Source organism: Spinacia oleracea, chromosome 6, assembly GCF_020520425.1.
Source record: "Spinacia oleracea cultivar Varoflay chromosome 6, BTI_SOV_V1, whole genome shotgun sequence".
NCBI lineage: Eukaryota > Viridiplantae > Streptophyta > Magnoliopsida > Caryophyllales > Amaranthaceae > Spinacia > Spinacia oleracea.
The window spans coordinates 68,327,188-68,349,882 of record NC_079492.1 but is presented as its reverse complement, the minus strand read 5'-3'; the positions used below and the strand labels follow the sequence as shown (position 1 = coordinate 68,349,882).

The window sequence follows — 22,695 nt, the reverse complement described above, 5'->3', positions numbered from 1 at the left end:
AAATTCATTCTCAACTCAAACAAATTATACAAGTCATTCTTAACTCAAATAAATTTAACCCAATAATTGGTTTTATTTCTTAACTAAATACAACAAACGTATAACTAAAACAATGATTGAGAACAAATGTAACTAAACCATTTCATTTTATAACTAAATATAACAAATATGTAACTGAAACAATACAATTTTAAACTAAGACAAAAATGACAATGTAATCAAACAAATTTTCTCATAACTAAATATAACAAAAGTTTAACTAATATGAAACTATTCTTAACTAATATTGTTTTACATTTACAAATACATATTGGGAATATAACTAAAATGAATTGATCATAGGTTCATAACTAAAACAAATAACAACACCACCAAAGCAACAGCAGCTGACACTACTCTTCAAAGATTGCATAAACAACACGAAACAACAACAACAACTATGAAATTCTTAATCATCGACGGCAAATCGATTGAAATACTCGGCACCACCATAATCGGCGTCGGAAACCACACACAACCACCACTCTAACCGCTGCATCCGCCGCTGCTAGATTGACCTAGTTTCCGGTAATTTGACGACAGTCGATGTCACCTAAATCGCATAACAAATAAATCAAATCCATATCCAAATCGCATAAACCGAAAAAAAAACCTAATCGAAACAAAATTTGGAAAACATAAATGTAAAATCAACTAAGTTAATAAAAGAAAAACTGAAATAAAAACCTAGAACATGAATAAAATGGAGGAGACGAAGGAGAATTGAGGTCGAAGTGATGAAAACCTAAAAATAAAAACAAATCAACGAAATTCATTACCTTGTCGTCGCAACCATGAAAGATCTAACGCATCGAAAATCGGATCTGGTTAGGGTTTGATCTTTGAATTCTTGGTCGTCACGATCCTTTGTCGTTGCCGCCGCCGCCCCATACTTCAACCTCCACCCGATCGGTTGGCCATGGAAGGGAGAAAGAGGAGAATTCGACAATACATGGAGGTCGGCGAAAATGAAATCATGAGGAGAGAGGGAGAGCAGAGAGATCCCGAGGGAGAGAGAGAGCGCAGAGAGATTGTGAGGAGAGAGAAAGTGAATTACGAGGCAGAATGAGGGCAAAAACAAGATTATATATTATGATCCAAATAAAAAATCCGGGACCCAATTACGCTTCACTTGACCCGCGACTTTAATTCGGGTATAAGATGGTCTGACGCGTCAGACCGTCTTTTTAGAAAGTTTGTATTTTTACAAACTATTTATGTATGGAAACAAAATTTAGTTTATAAATTATGGCAATAATAGATACGACGTAATAATAATTATTCTAAATTGGTAATATTTTAGTCAAATTGCTATATTAATAATGGAAAATATATCACTCAATAATTTAGTCAAATTAAAATATTAGCATTTTAAATATGCATATTAGATGAATAAATTAAAACGAGTATGTTAAAATGTTATAACTATGCAGTACTTTCGGGGATATTCATTTAAATATTTTGTGAGATTCTATGCAGGGCACCAATTTAAGAAAATCTTCGTCAAATTTACCATCAACCCAATTCATATTTGTAGCTTTACACAATGACGGTCGTGGGGAGGCCTGATCGGGCTTCAAACCGGGCCCACGGAGAGTGACCTAAACGGACCGGGCCCCTACTGTATCGTGGCGGGGTGGGCCGGCCAAAAAGTTCAAAATAGGGCCTAGACCTACAGGATTTCGTGTCGGGCCATCGTGTCTAAGCCTAATTTTATTAAATTTTTACAATGTCATGTCTTGTCGTGCTTTTTCCACAAAAAAATGTAGCCCAGGCCCACGGCTCACGACTTCATGCTCGTGTCGGGCCGTGCTTTTTTCGGACCGTGTCTGGCTGGGACTCGGGTCGGGCCGGCCCGACCCACGACCATCTTTAGCTCTACATGATGCTGGGAAATTATATTGGTGGAGAGATGGATGCATGAAATGGCGCCCAATCATAGTGAAAATAAAATAAAAATTGTTGATATAATTCATTACAAGAATGATTTTTTGGCTATAGATGATAAAGGAAGTCTTTTTAGGATCATGATCCAATTGAAGAAACTCTGAGGAGAATATGAATGGTCATTTTGGTACTTGTTGTACATGGAATACCACCGGCTAATTCATTTGGCCGCGAACATTACTTGGTTGAGTGCGATGGAGACTTGTGTCTGTGACTATAATGATACGAGTGTCTGAGACTCACATATATAATAATATCGTATAATAGTACAATTACGAATATACCTTTAGTATCATCTATTAGTGTCATTGTGTGTGGTTCGTTTTGAGATCGGGATAACATGGTTTAGGAAATTAATGGAACTAATTATTGGAGAAAAATGAGTAACTTAGGTGGTAAAGTTATCTTCTTGGGGAGTAATGCAACATTATCAATTGAAGCGAGAGATCTTGGATTGCAAGGATTTTTTGTTATAAAAAGAGGACTTATAATTTAGAAGATGGCACTATTGAACAATATAAGGTATAGAGATGGAATTCTATATTTTATTAAACTAGTTTGTGGGCCAGTTCGATGAACGGGATGGTTGTATGTTGGTAGTGTAATGGAGTTTAGAAGTTATGTTGTTTTTAAGCAGGTGTTTAAACCAAATGACAATAATGAAACTTTACGACCTATGAAGTCTTGTCTTTTTAATCATTACATTTTTCTACTTATGTTCATCTCCCCTGAAAAAATAAGTCCACTTTAAATCACATATTATCGCCAATAACATATCATTGGTACAAAAATCAAACAAAAATGTTACATTGTACGACTATAATCATGATATTCAATTAAGGAAAAGGCTTAACAAATTCTAACTATTGAACTATACTGACAAAACTTTTCTTATAAGAGAACTAAAACTAATTGTAAGTCCCATAACAAAAAAAAAATATACAAATAAAACTCACTTAAAAGTCTCAAAATGTTGATGAAGATTTATCTACTTTTAATCATTTGCATGGAAACCATACATTATAAGATTCTCCTTCTTTGCAAAATGAATTGCAACTAATTAAGCAAGAAAAATAAACAACATACTTTCAATATGCTTAAGAAAAATCAAGAACAACACGCTTAGAGAGAGAGAAAGGGGGGGGGGGGGATGGTACTACAACTTGAATTGCATGCATAAAAATAAAAAATCGAAATGTTGAATTAAAACACCCTATGACCTCCTAACATTACAAAAAGGATCAGCAAAAAATTATATTAGTAGGAGATTAAATTTGAATGAACGCCACAGAAGAATGAGAGAAGATTTGAGGATTGGATTAAATTGACATTGAAAATAATTAAGGTTGGAGAGTTAATGGGAAGTTGAAGAATAGGGAAGGTTGTTTTGGCATAATCAAGTTAATTATTGATTCTAATTTTTTGGTACTCCCTCTGTCTCATGCTATAGTCCTGTTTTTATTTTGAGCGTCCCGAAAAGTCAAGAACAATGTGCTTAGAGGGGGGGGGGGGGGGGGGGAGGTGGTACTACAACTTGAATTGCATGCATGAAAATAAACTATCAAAATGTTGAATTAAACACCATATAATCTCTTACCATTTTAAAACGGACCAGTCAAAAAATCTATTAGTGAGAGGTTAAATTTGAATGAATGCTACATGAGAAGGGTAGAAGATTTGGGGATTGAATTAAATTGACATTGAAAATAATTAAGGCTAAAGAGTTAATGGGAAGTTGAAGAATGGGGAAGATGAAGTAAGGGACGGTTGTTTAGGAATAATAAAGTTTAGTAATGATCCTAACTTTTGGTACTCCCTACGTCACATTTTTATAGTTCGGTTTCTATTTGAGCGTCCCAAAATTATAGTCATGTTTTTGGCCATTAAGTTTTCCACTTTTCCATGTGCTATATTAATCTAAAATGCATTGAAAGCCCAAAAAAACTTTACCGTGTACTATATTTCAATTCTTTATGTAATATATTCCCTTTTTTATGTACTATATTCGAACTTTCTCATACAAATCAATTATCAATGTACTACTCCCTTCGTTCCTTAATACTCGCACCGCTTTCCTTTTCAGGTCGTCCATTAATACTTGCACTGCTTCTATAAATGGAAATCTTTACCAATATTATATTATTTCTCACACTTACCTACTAACCCACCTACAACCTTACTCCCTACAAAAAATCATTTAAAAATTCACACCCCCAACTCACCACTCCTCACCCCTTACGCATTTCTCACTAGCTATATTAAAAAAAAATACTACACTACCAACTAACAATCATTGAATTATAAGTCAATTCAAATGTCTTAAACTCGCACCGGTCAATCCGGTGCGAGTATTAAGGGACGGAGGGAGTGTATTACAATTTCCCATATAATATATTCCATTTTTATTAAAACCCGTGTTTTTTGTCAACGGGGCTATAAACATGGGACAGAGGGAGTACAATTCTAATAAATTAGGGATTAGTAGTATACTACGTTAAAACTAATGGAAATAAAGTGGAATAATGAATGTCCATTATTTTTTTATAACAAAAGTAAATAGAAAAATTAATAAGATGTGGACACGTATCTTCAAGATGAAGTGGCTTATGTATCATTAAAATAATCATAGTTATGTTTTTTAAATACTAGGTATTGATTGATTAATTGAGGCATTAGATTATGATTACATTGATTCTCAAGGCTGAAAACCCTTAATGTCAATTTGTCAAGTACGAATTCATATAATCTAGGTTTGTTTTTGAGTAAAAAATCTTTGATTATGTTTAGTGGAAAATTAAGTTGCTTGCTCAAATTTCTTTTTTAATTAATGCTACATTTCTTTCCTTGATGATACTTTGTTATGTGGCCATATAGCGTTACCTATGCTTTGATTCTATACTAGTTAGCTCCGTGTGCAATGTACGAATCTATTAAATTTTTGAAAGTTGACAACAAAAAAATGGAAATTATTTTTTTGTAGTTTCGATATTTTTGTTTTTAGTTTTCTAAAAAACATACAATAAAAAACGATATCGAAAGGAACTTATAAACTTTTGATTTCCAATGCAAACAGAAATTATACTTAGATTCAATAAAATAGTAAAAAGAATATTATCACTTCGTAATTTACCCACAATAAATGTTTATAATACTAGTGTGTGCCCGTGCAAATGCACGAGGCGGTTGATAATGTTGCATTAGCATGTGCCCGTGCTAATGCACAGGATATTAATAATTAGAAATTTCTAGTATTCTCTTTTGATTGTCAATAATAGTAGGTCACTTATTTATTTTAGGTCTTTTCATATTTAAGATAAAAATACTTCTGGAACCAAAACTGAAAACAGGTTAAAACTATTTCATTATGCAATTGTTTGATAGTATTGATTCAAAAAAAGTACTTTGTACATTTAATTTGGATTTAAGAAAATACATTTCCCATATGATATGATACTCTACAAACGGTTTATACATCTATATTAGTCAAAATTTCCATTAACATCATCCAACACTTCCATAGTAGCTAGTTTTATCCCTTACAACCGATCTATCGTGAAAATAACTACGGAGTATGAAAATAGATACTTCCAGTTTTATCCCCTACTATCATGAATAAGCAAGAGAGAGTACAATAGTAAGTGACATTTTTAATCATTATGTGATGTAAGAGTACAATATTAAATATGTATTTTCAATCAGGGTTTGCAGTGCGTTTAAGTAATAACTTCCTTCTAACTGCTAATCTTGCATTTTTGTATTGTAAATACTCTTCGTATCGAATATTACGTGCATCCATGTCCATTCTAATTATAGATTCACCGCATAATATGTACTACCTCCGTTTCAGAAAGTTCTTTACGCTTTGGAAAATGTGTCCAAAGTATAAAAAATTTGACCGTAAATTCTCACCATTATATACATCAAAATGTTACATGTAAGATCTTGTTACATTGGTCTCGGGATATATTTTCAGAATATCAAATTTTTAGAATTTTTTCACATACGAAATTGGATATATTAGTAGTTAAATATTGCATTGAAGTCCGTGCAAATAGTAACTGTAAAGATCTTTTTGAAACGGAGGTAGTATTAATTAGAGTACGGAGTATGTTTTAGTTCCAACAAACTAAAAGAAAATGCCTAATTAGAAATGGATTTAAATCATATCTTTAACATAATTTGTTCTCTTGTAATCTTGATAATATATTACGTAGGATAAAAAAGCCTAATTAGAAATTGATTTAAATCACATCTTTAACATAACTTGTCTTCACCGCATAATATGTATTAATTAGAGTATGTTTTAGTTCCAACAAACTAAAAGAAAAGACCTAATTAGAAATGGATTTAAATCATATCTTTAACATATTTTGTTCTCTTGTAATCTTGACAATATATTATGTAGGATGAAAAGGTCTAATTAGAAATTGACTTAAATCACATCTTTAACATAATTTGTTCTCTTGTTATCGTGCTAAAATACATTATGTTAACTGCGCAATTCTTATTCAACGAATGTCATAATTGACATATTAAAATCAATTCAATCAAACTAATTATTATTATACCGTTAGTTATTGTTCTTTACTACTGGATTCCCTCCTCAAAACAACAAATAAACCACTAAAACATACAATAGTATATAAACAAAAATAATATGATCGAATACATGACTTCAATTACAACTATTAACTGATTATAAACTAATCAGATAAAAAAAGAACACTAAAACAAAGAAAAAAAAAAATCCAACAGAATACATTTCAGACAAAATAGTATCAGACAAAATCCATAATCGCCACATTAGGAAAAATACGAAATGGATCTATAAGAAGCTAATTAGTGAAGGACACAAAAAGGAGATGGTGTTATATTTGGAAGTTATTTGTCCTGCATTATAACAGTTTTTGCTTATGTTATAAAAAATTGTTGTATTCATTTTCTAACTAATATTTAAAAAAAAAAGGGTAGTATATGTTATCTGTTAGGGATTAGAATTACACTATAATTCTAATACAACAAGCAGTTAGAGTTTAGCCTAGACTACTATTCCTAAGTCTTAGGGATTAGGAATTACGTAATGTTAGCAGTAGCAATTTATAACAATGTTCTAAGTCTAGTTGCATTAGGAAAGGTTTTTACGCATATCATTGTACTATAAATATAGCCATTGCTCATCAATACAATTAAAGCTTTCTCCCTCTATTATATTTTACATTATCTGTTGACTAAGATGCAAAAAAAAGAGAGAGAAAGAAAAGTGACCCTCATATATAGGAGCTTCGACCCAGCACCAACCATATTGCATAGGAAGCGTCAATTCTTAACAAAACCAACTGAGCGTCAATTCTTCGACTATATTTTTTTATTTTCTAGTTCATAGTCATTGTAAAGCTTTAATTTACTAAAGTCAGGGACTCAGGGGCACATTCATTTGTTGTTCAGATCATAAATTTCCCAATCATTGTAAAGCTTTCCTAGCTTTTCGGTTATCATTCGTTGATCATTCATCATTTAACATTAAATTAAATAATCCTATATAAATAAGAAAAGTGTACCCTTGTTCACGGCGTTGCAGTGGGTGTACCAGAACTTCTACTCGTACTCGGCGGCGTCTCCGTGGAATGCTGGTGAGAATGATCTTGTGTATCGAATATCCCCTCCTTCTTGACCTACAAATCAAAAATTGTATGTATTATTATGTAGACATTATGGGTAGGTGAGTAAATTGAAGAGAATAATAATTAATAAAGAGAAAGAGTAGAAGAGAGGAGGTACCATAGGATAAAGACTGGAGATAATGGTGAACGTTGTTGAAGAAGCTGTTGAAGACGGGGGTGGTTTGGATGCTGTGATAATGTTGCTAATGTTGTTGTGACTTGTGAGAAAGAATGGAGAATAGGAGAGGTAGTTGGAGTTTCTATGGGGGGTACGTGTTGGTTACCATATTACGTGGGAGAATAGGAGAGGTAGTTGTATTTTCTATGGGGGAGTTGGTTACCATATTACGTGCATCATTTATTTATTTATTAAAATCTATTTGAATTTTCGATTTTAGGGTGTTTTCATTGTTTTTGGAGGGAGTCAATCAGAATGCTTAAATGAGGTTTTGGAGGCCTCACAATAACCAATGACTTTTTTATTATTATATAGGATTTATTATTTCCTAGAAAAATTTATGGTATAACTTAACTTACAAAAAAATGAAATAAAAAAAACATGTGCAGTTTTGGAGAGAAAAAGACAATTGTGTTTTAGTATAATATATAGATGCTCTGTTATGCCCATACTCCCTGCCTTTTATTTTTTATGGTTACACTTTGTTTTTCACGATTTTCAATACACAAGTTTGACCATCAATATATTCAATTACATACGATTTTTTTTTTTTTTTTTTATGACTAGTAAGGTGGAGCAAGTGTTTGTAAACAGTTTCCCTTGAGAGAATTTACTCTTGGGGAATCAAAACTCGAGATTTTTCATAACCGAAAACGTACACACCGCTTTAGAAAACTTTCTTTTACAAGGATTTAGGATTGGTTGTGTGAGTAACAATCTAGTGTGTTTTATTTTTTTTCCTCTTGATTTAAAATGAAAGTTTATACGGAGTAATATAATTAGGACAAATTATTTTTTACCACCTAAAAAAATCAAAAAATTATTTTTTACCACCTTAAAAACTAAAACTTGTATTTTACCACCTAAAAAAGTTCAAAACTTGTTTTCTACCATCTGAAAATTGGAAAGTAGATTAAAATGTTAGGGAGGGCGCCGCAATAACGGTAATATTTCTATTATTTTATCTTTTTCTACAATGTCATGTACTTAACTCTTTTCTCTTCCCCCGTTTCCTTATTTTCCATAAATTCACTTAATTTTTCACCACCATTAATTCATAAAATTGACAAAAATTAATGGAAGTAAAGAAAGAAAGGTAAAAGAGTTAAAGAAAATCACACAGGAAGTGTAAAAAATTAGAGGGGAATTGAATTAGGTAGCCATACATAAAGGTTTCATCTATTTTTTCATTTCCAGGCGGTAAAAAACAAGTTTTAATACTCAACAATTTTTTTAGGTGGTCAAATACAAACTTTAATTTTGTAGGTGGTAAAAAATAATTTGTCCATACAATTATGCTAAAGTTTCACCAAATATTTTATCCAATATTCACATTGTACTTCGGAGAGCCTAAAAAAATTCACAACCAGAATCAAAACCAAACTATTGAAGCAGATATCCAGATGAAACCAGAAACTAAGTTTATCCATTGTTTACAGACAGTGGCATTAGAAGTTCTACCGAGGCCATACTAGTATCGGAAAGTACAGCTTGATGCATTACAACATCAGTCTATTAACAGTAGGTTAGCAGTTTAGCACCAAAGTTGACTTAACTAGATACTCTGTACTACAAAATATAGCCACTGTAAACTTACTTGAAAAGGCCTATATAGAATAGCATCCAAGTGAGTTCTTCAATGGCCACCTCAACCAAGGGTCACTTCCAAAACATAATATTAACTGAATACTGCTTCAGCTTTTGACATTGTTGGCTATGATCAAGGCAAAATGGCATTAAAACCAATCGAACGTGCAAACTTTTAACAATGCAGAGTCCTATCCCTGCAAAAGACGAGTAATTTAATATTAACAAGACATATCTTGTCTTTTGAAGTATATGCAAGTAATTACAAGGTTTTTCTTTCAAAAGATGAATAGGTAGAACCTCAAAAGGCGTAAAGAGTACATATCAACTTATGCATAGTATATCAACTAATTACTCATATGCAATCACATATCATCAAGCCAACTGCACTATTCAAATACCCAATACCAAATATAATCAGATTTTTATAATATGTACGACAAAAGATAGCCACTAAACTATAGGTTACTTGTAAGTTGTTCATACTGAATTCACCTATCCGATGCTCCTTGATCCAATATGGTCGCCTCCACCAAAGGTCACTTCAAGGACAGAAAGTAAAGAAATAAATGTTATCAGCTTTTTGCACCAAAGCAAAATGGCCAAAAAGTTTATCACAAGTGCAAATTTAACAATGCAAAATCTCAACACTGCTTAGAGACAAGCAGTTTAATATCAGCACGAGCAGTACAATATTCATATTTCTGAGGAAATCATCCAAAAGAATGTTATTCCCTCTAACAATGAACATGCCACTAACCTGAAGAAAAACTGCTATATACTAGTAAGTTATTCAGAACCTCGAAGCCAAACCTGAAACCTTTCATGCTGCAGTCATGGCCAAACTAGCTTAACTCAGGGATCTTGATTCAGTAGTGGTATGTCAATCAATGTATGGTGTAATTGTGTAAGCCGCAGCTCTATATTGGGAATACAGATCAGCTACTCTGGCAATACAGATCTAAAACCCTAGATACAGAAACACCACTGGGAACTAGGAACTAATAGAAAAAGAAACCTTTGATGTATAACAGTGTATCACCACCAAAGGGTAGAGAGATCATACTCAACCTAAACAATTCCTAGTGTTTGATAATATTTCTCATACAAAAGGCTCAAGTTTTGCCGGTTTTATCCATGACTATTTATAGCCTTGTTTCAAGTACTTCAATGGCAAAAACACACAAGGTAAGCATTGTTGTGCTAACGGATAACAATTCTACCGTTGAAGACATAAGGATGGCTTATGGGGTGTGGTAATAGGGAGGTGCTACTTCGTAAAGAAGAATAGCTGTGTTTTTCAGTCAAAACTCTGTCAAGTTGCAGAGAGGTTAAATGTCCTAAGACATGGAAGCATAGATAAATGACTAATTTTTAAATAGTCATAGATTAACTTGCAAATCAACAAAAACGCTAGAGGCTAGCATATTTATGCTAACAAGTCACATGCCACTTAGGCTCCGTTTGGTTTGGCGTAAAACGTTTTTTCATGGAAAACAATTTTCAAGGAAAGCACGATTCTAAACTAGTTTCCTTTGTTTGGTTCCTTACAAGAAAATTAGTAGAAAAGGGAAAATAGGAGAAGATAGATGGGAAGAAGAAAGAGGGAGGTGAGGAGGTAAAGTGGAAAAGTGGAAAAGTGGTTTCTCTTCCTCTCAAATGGAAAATGTGTCTCCACCTTTGAGGAAGTTCTGGAAAATTGTTTTACATCCTTTGCCAAACCAAACAACGTAAAATAATTAAAAAGGGAAAATTCGTTTTCCAAAAAAACGTTTTACGGAACCTTAAAGGAAATATCTAGTCCTCAAAAAGACTGATTGTTGTGATAAGAAGAAAATTTCAATTATAGAAGAAATAATACAATATAAACCAGAAGTCCACCAAAAATCCACGCAAATAATACAATGAAAACCAAAGAGGAATCTTGGGAGGCCTGAGTGAGTCTCACGACCATAGAAAATTCTATCATTCCGACCCATCAAAAGCATCCCTAACTGACCATTCCTCTAAAAAATCGTGTGCCCCTTTTGCCTTCCAAACTTGATATACTGTATATACAGATGACCCCGTAGATTAAAGGGGCAACCCAATTAATCCCAACCAGACCAAATAATCTCAGCAAAAGACACATCACCGCGTGACACTGCATAAAAAACATAAACTCCCAATCTCCTCACTACGAACACATAAATTACGCAAATAACAGGAAAAAGCCTAGATTATGACAAGTATTGAACTTCCTCAAACCCTAACCAAAGTTCTCATCTGCTTCAGAACCATTTTAACATAATAAGCATTGTTCAAACAAGACCTAAAAACCAAAAGCCACCTCATTATTCAGTGAATATTACATTTCGGGGGAGGAAGTATAGGTTAGGGCTGAGCAAAACTATACAAAAAACCAAAAACCCGAAACCTGAACCAGTATCCAATCCAAAAAGTGGGTACCCGAACCGGTATGCTTATCGGTTCGGGTACCCGATCCGAAATTCGGGTATTAGATATGGTTATGAATATCATTTTATAAATAACAGGTTCCTGATAACGATCAGATAAGCCCTTTTTCTCAATTTAAATATTTTTTACCAAGAGTTTAAAATCCTAATTGTAATCAGTGTATAATTTTAGTAAATTGTAAATTCATTAGTAATGTAGTCAAAATCATGTGCTAATGTTGGTATTAGTGTTGAATAATATTACAATAATCTAGTTATAAAGTCTATTTTTTCTAATTGGGTATCATAACGGGTATCCAGTACACGATTCGAAAGTAACTTTGGATACCCGAACTTAACGATTTGGTTCATGGATATCAATTTTTGCATTATTGGTTTTCGGTTACCCGATCCGATAGTATAGGTTACTTGGAGCTTATAACAATTAGCGAACCGAATTGCAGTTCCAGTCTATGAAGCCTGGGTACGGCTCCTGGGTACCGTTTCCCGTACCGGGTACGGATACGGTACGGGTACGGTACGGGTACGCCCAGGATACGTACCCATGGCGAATCCAAACCGGCGGGTACGCGGGTAGCTTCTGGGTACGGTTTAGGTAAAGTTGGGTACGTATTTGAATAGGAATGGACGTACCCAACAAACCAGCAGTCAAGATCTCGCGATCTCGCCGGCCGTTGCAAGCCCTCGTCACCGGCTCGCCGGCCGTTGCACCCCCTCGTCACCGGTTGATTAAGGAAGAAGACGGCTTTAAATTTTAACAATGGCGGTGGAAGATAAGATTCAGAAGTCTGGTGTGAAGAAGACGAAGAAGACGACGTGAATAAGGAGTTGATTTCAAGGCCCATTCAAAAAAAAAAAAACTTTACTACTTTTATTTATTGCTGTTTTGTCCTTTTTAAAAGGAAGAAAAATTCCTTTATTTATTTTTCATGGACAGCTGTTAATAAAGTCTTTTTTAAATTTTTTTTTGGGGAAGCATGCCAGCATTGTTTTGTCTTTATCAAGAATAGTACATGATACATTTCTTTATTTATTTTTCTTTATTTCTTTTTATTTTGTTTATTCAGAGTTGTTTTTTTTTTTTTTTAATTTTTTTGCCGAATCCATGCCGTACCCGTTTTTTGCAATTTTGAGTTTGCCGTTTTCCGTCCCCGTACCCGTCCCGGTACCCGTTCCCGTACCCATATCCGTGCAACTTAGGTTCCAGTTCAATATTATAAATGACAAACCACAGGTTTGACCAGATAACAAAGTGGTAGCCCTGAAAACTATAAAGTAATTAGTTTCATAAATGTTCGGATTTTTCGGATAAAACCACCTTTTAAAGTTCACACTTTTGAAATAACCACCTTATAAGTTATTTTTTAAAATAACCACCTTAAACTTTCTCCGTTAAGGAAATCGCCACCCAATTTTAATTTCTGTCAAAGTTGCCGGTAATGGGGCCCACATCCAACGATTCTTTTTAACTTTTCCTCTTTTCTTCCTTCCTTCTTCCTCCAATTCACTTGTTCCTCCATTAACAAACCTAGCTCAAATATTTTTTCTCCAAATTCCCCAAATTTAATTAATTTCTCTTCCAATTTTCCAAATAATTTTATTTAACTAACAAATTAACATCTTGTTAACATCTTTTAAGAACATTCTTGGCGCTATTGCCACAACCCCTTTCTTTGCTATACACGACCTAGGTTGCACCGATACGGGTACGGGTACGGAAAACGGCAAAATCAAAAATGCAAAAAACGGGTACGGCATGGATTCGGCAAAAAAAAAAAAACAAGAATTTAGCTAAATTAAACATCCATACATAAATAGTTCAAAATACCAAAAACACAATAAATAGTTCAAAGTTCAAAATAACAAAAACACAATAACTAAATTTAATGTCTTATAGTAGATAAAACTTAGACAAAGCACATCAATCTTCAACGAGCAACACATTTTCTAAATCCGGCTCATCTAGTGAGAGTTCCGCAAACTCTAGAAACCCAACATCCTCCAAGGAATCAAATGCATCTCCACCAACATCCCACATCTTTGTATAAAGCTCCGCATATTCTTCGGAATTCCTTGATAAAAGGCGAAGATTGTTGTGAATGAAAACCAAATCTTGGGCACGACTTGGATTTAGCTTGTTCCTCCTAAGTGAGTGAATGAAGGCATATGTACTCCAATTTCGTTCACTAAAAGATGATGAAGTAGGTTGCCCAAGCACTTTAAATGCCAAAGATTGGAGGAGAGGAGTTTGAGCTCCAAAGTTTGCCCACCAACTCTTAGGATCCATAGAATGCATCCTTGAGATACAAGTTAAATCCTCAAAAGGTCCACTCTTCATAGAGAATTGAGCATATTCTTCCATCACTTTACCAACATCATCATTAAGTGCAAATAATCTACGAAAGCACTTCATTCTCTCTCGAGATACTTCACCATCTCTATGAGGAGCAATTCAAAATTGATCACCAAGTAGCCATTCATCACTGTAGAACCTTCAATATTTTTTTTTAAAAAAGAGTTATAGATTTGTGTATAAGTATAATAAGATAAAGAAAATGTCAAATAATAGAATATATACCTCAGGTTCAAGGAGTGAGCTAGACAATGGAGAGGAGTGTTGCTTTTTGCCCAACGAGCTACCAAGATTTCATAAACCACATGGAAAAGGGACTAAACTCCGAATTGGGACGACCTTCTTTCTTGTAAATCTCAAGCTTCACTTGTTCAATCATAGAATCCCACATCTCATACACTAAGTGAAGGCATGGTTTATCAGTGTCACAAAGCCTAATCATGTCATAGATAGGCTTTGTGAAATCAACAATGTAAGCTAGTTTGTCCCACCAATCATCATTCACAATCTTGTCTTTCACAAAGTTTGCCTTCCCCGTGTCTTCTTCTCTATAAGAAGTCCACTCATCACTTATAACCATGGCTTGAAGACCTCGTTTAATAAGCTTAAATCTCTTAAGCATCACAATAATGGAGGCAAAGCGAGTATCGGCCACGGAAAGCAACTTAAGAGGAGAAAACTTTTGGAAGATAGCCAATCTCATGTTGTGGTTCATGATGAAATTTTTAATTACCATTGCATCCCCATGGATATCAGTGATCCAACTACATTCTTCATAAGTTTCAGAATTGTTACTCACATTCCTTGCCGCACAAATATTCTTCAAAGCAAGATTAAGGGTATGAACAACACATGGTGTCCAATAAATGTGAGGAAACTCACTCTCAATTAGCTCCCCAACCCCTTTGCAATTTACTGCATTATCAGTTATGACTTGCACTACATTTTGATGACCCACTTCTTGAATAACTTCTTTCATGAGATTAGCAATGAAATATTTATCTTTTATTTCACCAAAACAATTCACAGCTTTAAGAAATATTGGACCATTACCAGAAGTAGCCATGAAATTAATGAGAGGTTTTCTTGTTGGATCACTCCATCCATCAGTCACAATTGTCACCCCTTTTTCTCTCCAAGTTGACTTTAGTGGAATCATTAGGTTCTCTACATTAGCTTTTTCTTGCACAAGTAATGTAGTTCTAAGCTTATTGTAACCAGGAGGTTTGTAACCTGCTATATTATAAGTGGCAGCAAAAGTATAAGACCGCATATAGTGTGGATTCCTAGCAAGATTAAATGGCAACCCTCCTGTGTAAAACATCCTTGCAATCTCTTGATCCAATTGATCCCTAGTTTCAATACCAAAACATCTAGTAATTGGTAATTTTTCAGACTTCCTTTTCTTGAACATAGCATCGGAGTCCAAATGAGAAAGAGATTCACTAGGCAAAGGAACTTCTCTAGGGCCCGAATCAAGTTTCTTATTCTCAAATTCATCATCAAGTTTTTGCATTTCAAGTTTATCAGCACGAGACACTTTCTTACAACATGCAATGCCTTGACCCTTAATTTGAAGCAAATGGGCCCTAACTCTTGAATAACTAGATGTTCGGTTTTCATTACAAAAATTACATCGATATTTCCATGTTCCACCAACCGCCCCTTGTTTTTCAATTCTTGTTACAAACCTCCACAATGGAGGAGAACCCTCACTAGACAATGATTCCGCACCAATTGACCCACTACCCGTGCTACTACCAATATAAGTACTTTGTGTTGTTGAGATTGAGATGAATCCATATTGATCCTAATCAAATGAAAAATAAACAAATTCATTCAACACAACCATTCAACAATTCAACACTCAACTAATTAATTAAGATTTTAAACATTAAGTTTCCTAATTAATTATTTAATTCATTCAACTAATTAATTAAGATTTTAAACATTAAGTTACCTAAATGACTAAATCACAATATCACATTATCATTTATCACAAAACATAACAACATTTAATTATATAAAAACGAAAATAAAAATTTAAAAAAAAAAACGTCCAAAAAAATTAAAAAAATAACAGAAAAATATAAGATAATTAAACACTTCATATTCCAAATTTCCAACACTAAAAAAAAATCATTCAAACACAAAAGTACAAAACAAATAGAGAAACAAAAAAAGGAAAAAAGAAAAGAAAAAGAGAAGTGAAGTGATGTCTCACCGACACCGAGTCACCGGCGGCGAGGAGAGAAGGAGAGACGGCTGCGGTGGATATTTCTGCAGACGACGAGCATCCGGCGCCCGGCGGTGGTACCAGTGGTACGCACTTCCTCCCTCGACGTCGCTGCGACTGCGAGCCTGCGAATTGAATTCAATGCGTTGCGACGCTGCCTCGCTGGTGGCCGGCGGCAAGGAAGAACATCGGCGGCGAGGAAGAGACGAAGAGACGAAGAGTCGAACCAGGTGAGAGAGAATTTAGGGATTTCAGATTTGGGGAAAAACCTTAAAATTTCGAATTTGGGTCTTAATGGGTGTTGGGTACTTCGTTTTTGTCCAAATACGTACCCACCCGCGTACCCACCCCGTACCCAGCCGTACCCATTTTCGGCCCACGTACCCAGATTTCAGATTCGTTTTGGGGACGAATCCATGGCGTACCCGTCCCGTACCCGACCCGTACCCGTCCCCGGTACGGGAAACGGGTGTCCAGTGCCGTCCCCGTGCTTCATAGTACACGACAATGCAAGTTGTGCAAACTCGTTGAATCTCAGCCCTAATTGCTTCTCCCAAGACTTCACTGTCAATTACTCCATCATGCAATTCCTTTCCACAACTGAAACAAACACACCAGGGTCATAGTTTTCTGCAACCTGCTTGATTTCCCTGCTTGAGAAAATTTCCAGCTGCCCTGCTCCTTTGTATTGGCCTTAGCTCATAGCAATTTGTTTTTCCAGCGAAATTCCTCCATTTTTAATAAAATATTCCTCCTTGGACTCAAATTTTGGCCTTTCCTTGTTCTTAGAGGCGAAGATAGGGGGGGCGGGTTGGGGCGGCCGCCCCCCAACAATTTTAAAAATTCCTAATATATAGTAATAAATACTAAAATATATCACTAAATACTACTTGTCTCAATGGTTATTTCTACTTTAATAAGTCATTTATACTCCTTGATCTAGGGTTCAAATCCTTATACCATATTATTTCTTTTTAGTTTTATTTTTTTCCTCGCCCCCCCCTTATTTTTAGTTCCAATTTTTTTCTCGCCCCCCCAAACGTTGAATTCCTGGCTCCGCCACTGCTTGTTCTTAATCTTCTTCTCATACTTCACCTGATTTTGACCCATCTATATATATCTTGATTACTTGATGAATGATTCCTTATTCCGGCTCTATTTTCGCTCACCCTTATGAAAGGAAAATATGTTTAGGAGATTGTAAATGACTAAATACTAAAAGGTAGATGATTCACATTCAACCCCAATTGGGATCATCTTTTCTTTTGGACATATACACAAACAGGTTGCAAGCATGATAAGGCATGATAAAACTATTGAGATACAAATCATCCCAAGATCTAATTTTGACATTTTTTCCCCTAAGTTGTTCTTCATCATCTTCTTCCCCCGGTGGATTTTGACCCAATTTGTTTTGAAAATTGTTTCTATGTTTTGAGGAAAAATTTTAAATCAACTGTAATGAACCCAACTAATGAGGCCCAAGAATAGCAGCCCAACAACAATAGCAACACAACAACAAACAACAAGGACAACATAACAATCAGTAGGGAATGTGAGGATAAATAGAAGAAGAGAGGAAAGAAAAAGGGATGGAATTTTGGTGTTAGGAATAGAGATTTGTAGCCTAAAGCTACTGACTTGGAGATTTGTAGCCTCAAGCTACTACTTTTGTAACCCTAAACTCTATTCTGAGTTCTTCCCTTAATCAAAGCAAGCAACTTTTCTTCCTGAGTTTACTTGTGTCTGTTAGTAGATGTTTGAGTTCATCTCATCAACATGAAGAAATCTCCCAAGACTATATTCGTAAGCATATTGCAAATCAACAGGAAGAAATCTGACATTTTACCGTTAATGAAATTATTCATTCAATTGCAATAAGAATTTCAGTATAAATGCAGAGAATTGATCTGTGATTGAAACATTTTAAAATTGGAAGAGAAATTGATTAAATTGGGGGAATTTGGAGGTGAAGAAATTGAGCAAGGTTTGTTAATGGAGGAACAAGTGAATTGGAGGAAGAAGGAAGGAAGAAAGAAGGGAAAGTCAAAAAGAATCGTTGGATGCGGGCCCCATTAACGGCAATTTTGACGGAAATTAACATTAGGTGGCGATTTCCTTAACGGAGAAAGTTTAAGGTGGTTATTTAAAAAAAAAAAACTTATAAGGTGGTTATCAAAAGTGTGAACTTTTAAAGGTGGTTTTATCCGAAAAATCATAAATGTTCTTTGCAAAGTTTATGGAAGGAAACTAAAAGGGCTAGAAATTAAGTGGATTATGGTTTTTGAAGATACGGAAGTTCATGCGATCTTGTGTAGTTTGACCTAGACATAATCTCATCAAGTTTGAGAGTTCTAATATCAAGCTTACAAAAGGTTTCTGCTTCATGACTGGTCCTGTATTTTATATATTAAAAACAAACCTTCTATCAAATTTAACTGAATCTATTGTAGATTACAAATAGGAACTGATAAAATTCTCCGTTCAGCCAACACAAGTCAACGAGATATGACTATAAACATATACAAAAAGATGAACCAAAGAGGTGTGTAGAGAAGTTTTAGATCACTGCAAGACGACTTTCATACTTACCATTACAAAGTTCTGAACTAAGTCTCAGCAGTAGTCCAATCCGGTCATAGCCTGAGCTTGAACCCCTTAGAAAGAAAACTATCCAAATCACCCCTGAAAAAAGAAGGGAGAGCTTCAGAACGTGCAAAACTGATTATTTTCGATGCTTAAGAAGAAAATTTATCAAAAAAGTTCAGAACACCTAATAAATGATTACCAAATATCAATAGATGCAAAACTAGAAAACATACATCTGTTTGAATAATAACATAAGAAAAGGAAAGAAAGGCTGGAGAAAAAAAATTACACCAAACTAAAACAGATGTAACACGATTTCAGAAGAGGCAAGAAATCAGGATTGTCATAGTAGATTAATAGTAATGTAGGGCTCCATAAGTCGATATTCTAGATTAGATTATAATAGGAATATAGCTTGACGAAATATTCAGGATTCAACAAATATAAGCCTCTACTTAGGCGAAAATGAGGGCAATGTGGCAGTGGCCTCTGTTTCTCAGGGTTACAACAGCAGCCATTAAAAACATACAACTGTAGTAATGTATAAGTATAAAACTTCAGACAAGTGTAAGTTAAATGCAATTAAAATAGAAGTCAAAATAAAACATACAGTGATAAAGGTAACTCAGATGAAATAGCTTTTTACAAACCGCAAAGGCCAAAGGGTCTCATACTTTGCATTGTGTTAAACAGTTTTTCTTACTTAAATCAACCAAATACTGCTTCTCTCGTGTCCTATTCAGGATAACAGGAAAACCAGAAGGTTTAGTCAGAGCTGCAATAACCACTAACAACCAATTGAAGTTAGACTTTTTGTGAGTGTTAAAGTCATTAGAAGAATCTGATATGGATAGCATAAAGATCACATCCAAGTGACTAAACCCGTTTGAAGTGCTAGAATGCTAGATAAGTGTGAGTGTGTGACACAAGGGTATAGAAACGTAATTGGAGAGTTTGAATAATAGAGTGAGAAATTTGTCCGGTACTCAGGTAGTGGTGAGAACTTTGTAACTCTAATGTCAAAGGTGCATAACAAAGGCATCGTAAGTCTTAAAAATCACACTTTGAAAGAAGGACCATAATTCACAAGCTATTGAGGATTGTTCCGGCTGTTGTTCTAATATTCAGAATCCCAATTAGCAGCTACAAACACATCATTAGGGCGAGCAGATCCTATGACTTTCACGTATAAAAGAAAATCCTATTTCATGATAATGGCAATGCTTAGTAGATGCAAAAAAAAAAACTCTACTTGGGTGAGAGAGAGAAACCTTGGTAGTGGCCTGCTGGCCTCTGCTTTCTGGATTTCTAGCAGAAATCATAATGAACATATAACAGTGAGTAAGTGTAACATTATCTATATAAATGCACTTTAAATAGGTTACCTAAACATGAACTAGCAATTAGCCACATGTATACTACGACACTATGAAAGTATGACTGTCACCTAGCTAAGTGCATTAGGCATTCATTTGACATCAATAATAAACCGCTAACTCTGAGAAATTTACCCTACACAGCAACCACGAAAAACACAAGTATAGCACAACACATAACAGGATTATAACTAGGATATAAAGACATTACTTTAAGCAAAAAGAACATGCATTTGAACTTGACATAAAAGGAAATGCAAGCAAGATAGTTTAAGAAATCTGTATACTTGTTTTTGTTCTTCCATGGCAAGCTCCCCCTTGTCTTCAAGTGAAACAAGGCTTCCCATGAAACACAACATCTCCCCAACTCCTTCTGGCCGCCCATGAACCGTGCATCTAGTATATTTGTTGGAGCTATAATCATACCATCCACATCTCACACCATCTATCTCCAACAGAACTTTCCGCCCATCTTTGGAATAAACAACAGGCTTAATTTCTAGATGAGCCTCAAACCTCTCCGGATCACGAATACTAAACAACCTAACCCAGGACTCTTTCTTCCCATACTCCTTCATCACCCACAAATCAACTCGGTCCACATATTGTTCAACATTCAGAATCATAGGGGACATATTAGCAAGATCACGAGTATGAATATTAACCAGCAGGGACAAACACCCACCCAATTCAGACAAAAACAACATCAAATCACTCCTTAATATATTATCATCTTTGGGGCATTCAATCAGCGAAAAGCTCTCAGTACGAAGATTGAAACCAGCAATGAACTTAATTGGCGATTCCAATTGCTTGACAACAATGTAATGTAAAACCTCATTAACAAGCAAACCATTGAATCCTCTATAGTGGAGAAAATATGGAACATCTGCAACAGACTTCCATGAATTGGTGTTCAAACTGTACACTTTCGCTTCAGTGTAGAAAGACTCGGTATACACCAACCCCTGAACTAACTTCAAAACTTTGTAATCGTTGTTCTTGTTGTCGTACCCAAACCCTAACAACGCAAAATTTATGTTAGGGTTAGGAATTCGATTGACGGGGAGCTTACGACGTGATTTTGTAAGAGGATTGTATAAGAAGACGTCGTTTTTGGATTCGTCGGAGATGCAAACGACGCCGTTGCAGGAACCCACCAATGTGGCAACTTTGTAGGGTTTGAGAGGGTGGTGGAGCTCCGAGAAAGAGAGGCGTTTACGGTTGAGGTCTGGATCGGCGGAATAAAGAGATGACCATGGTGATGAGACGAGGAGACGGCGATCGGAATTAGAAAGTAGGGTTTTATTGAGGTGAAGTTTGATGAAATTAGGGGTTTTGATTAAGGAATCCCAGGATTTGCAGACACATTTGAAGCGGATAATCGATTTGACAGGCAATCTTGAGAGAATATCTGCGACTATATCAGTACGGAGTGCCGCCATTGTTGCTCGAATTCAAGCTCTGAGGTTCGGGTCTTTGAAATTAATGGCGCGATTGTTTTTTTTTTTTTTCTTTTGGTGCGAATGAATCACTAGTGGAAAAAATACCTGTTGAGGGGGCTTTTTGGGTTTATTGAGGCGAACAAGGCCCGCTGCGACAGACGTAGCTTCAACAGCTCAGTGATCTGTTGAGGCGGGCTTTGTTCGCCTCAACAGGTGATCTGTTGTGGGGGGCTTTCAAAAGCCCGCCTCAACAACCTCTACAGAAACGCGAAAAATAAGGACCTGTTGAGGGGGCATTTAAGAAGCCCGCCTCAACAGCCTCCTCTGTTGAGGCTCACTTCTTAAATGCCCCCCTCAACAGGTCCTTATTTTTGCGCCAATACATGTACATTGGCGCCATAAATTCATATGTTGTTGAGGCGTACATTAAAAGCCCCCTTCAACAACATTAATTTTTTTTTTCCAAATTCTTTTAAAATATAAAATAGGCGGCAATAACCACAACTAGATATATACTCCATTGAGTATTGAAACCTGTACCCAATCAACACCAAAATAGCAAAGGTATGAATCTGCTTATCTTTGATAAATAAATCATTACATTAACTTCATTTATATTAACCCAACAAAGCAAAGCGTATATATAGTACGTATGTTTACAATTTTTAAACACCTAGCTAGTCTAACAAATTACAACTAATATTAACAACTAAAGACAAAAGGCTAGAGAGCTAATCTAACAAATGTCTCTAATCCAGCCACTTAGGTCCCTTTAGATCATGCATTACAAACCTTAAGTAAGGTCGTGTTGACTTTCTTCCAATCGACT

At 35.1% G+C, this 22,695-nt stretch overlaps 2 protein-coding genes across 10 annotated transcripts; both read right to left on the bottom strand.

The window, feature by feature from the left end:
- Positions 1-215: 215 nt before the first annotated feature.
- LOC110776818 (uncharacterized) lies at positions 216-22,074 on the bottom strand. 9 transcript variants are annotated; one of them, XR_008923058.1, is made up of 7 exons: positions 20,709-22,074; positions 19,049-19,141; positions 9,907-9,953; positions 9,422-9,608; positions 7,545-7,658; positions 819-6,876; positions 216-592 (listed from the first exon to the last, which is right to left on the bottom strand). XR_008923058.1 is itself a non-coding variant. In XM_056831054.1 (3 exons), exons 2-3 carry the CDS (start codon positions 19,049-19,051, stop codon positions 14,504-14,506), a joined length of 1,530 nt encoding a protein of 509 aa, XP_056687032.1. In that variant the 5' UTR covers positions 19,052-19,141; positions 20,709-20,753; the 3' UTR covers positions 13,683-14,503. The 9 variants fall into 9 exon arrangements, 1 of the variants encoding a protein (XP_056687032.1); XR_002530266.2 differs by lacking the exons at positions 216-592; positions 819-6,876 and having other exon boundaries at positions 6,883-7,658; XR_008923056.1 differs by lacking the exons at positions 216-592; positions 819-6,876; positions 7,545-7,658 and having other exon boundaries at positions 9,129-9,608; positions 9,871-9,953.
- Positions 13,683-14,280, bottom strand: LOC110776819 (uncharacterized). Its single transcript, XM_021981379.2, has one exon. The coding sequence runs from the start codon at positions 14,278-14,280 to the stop codon at positions 13,789-13,791; it is 492 nt and encodes a 163-aa protein (XP_021837071.1). The 3' UTR covers positions 13,683-13,788.
- Positions 22,075-22,695: the final 621 nt, after the last annotated feature.

Coding starts and splice junctions, on each gene's coding strand:
- LOC110776819 (XM_021981379.2), bottom strand. CDS start 14,280: ATGAAGTGCTTTCGTAGATTATTTGCACTTAATGATGATGTTGGTAAA.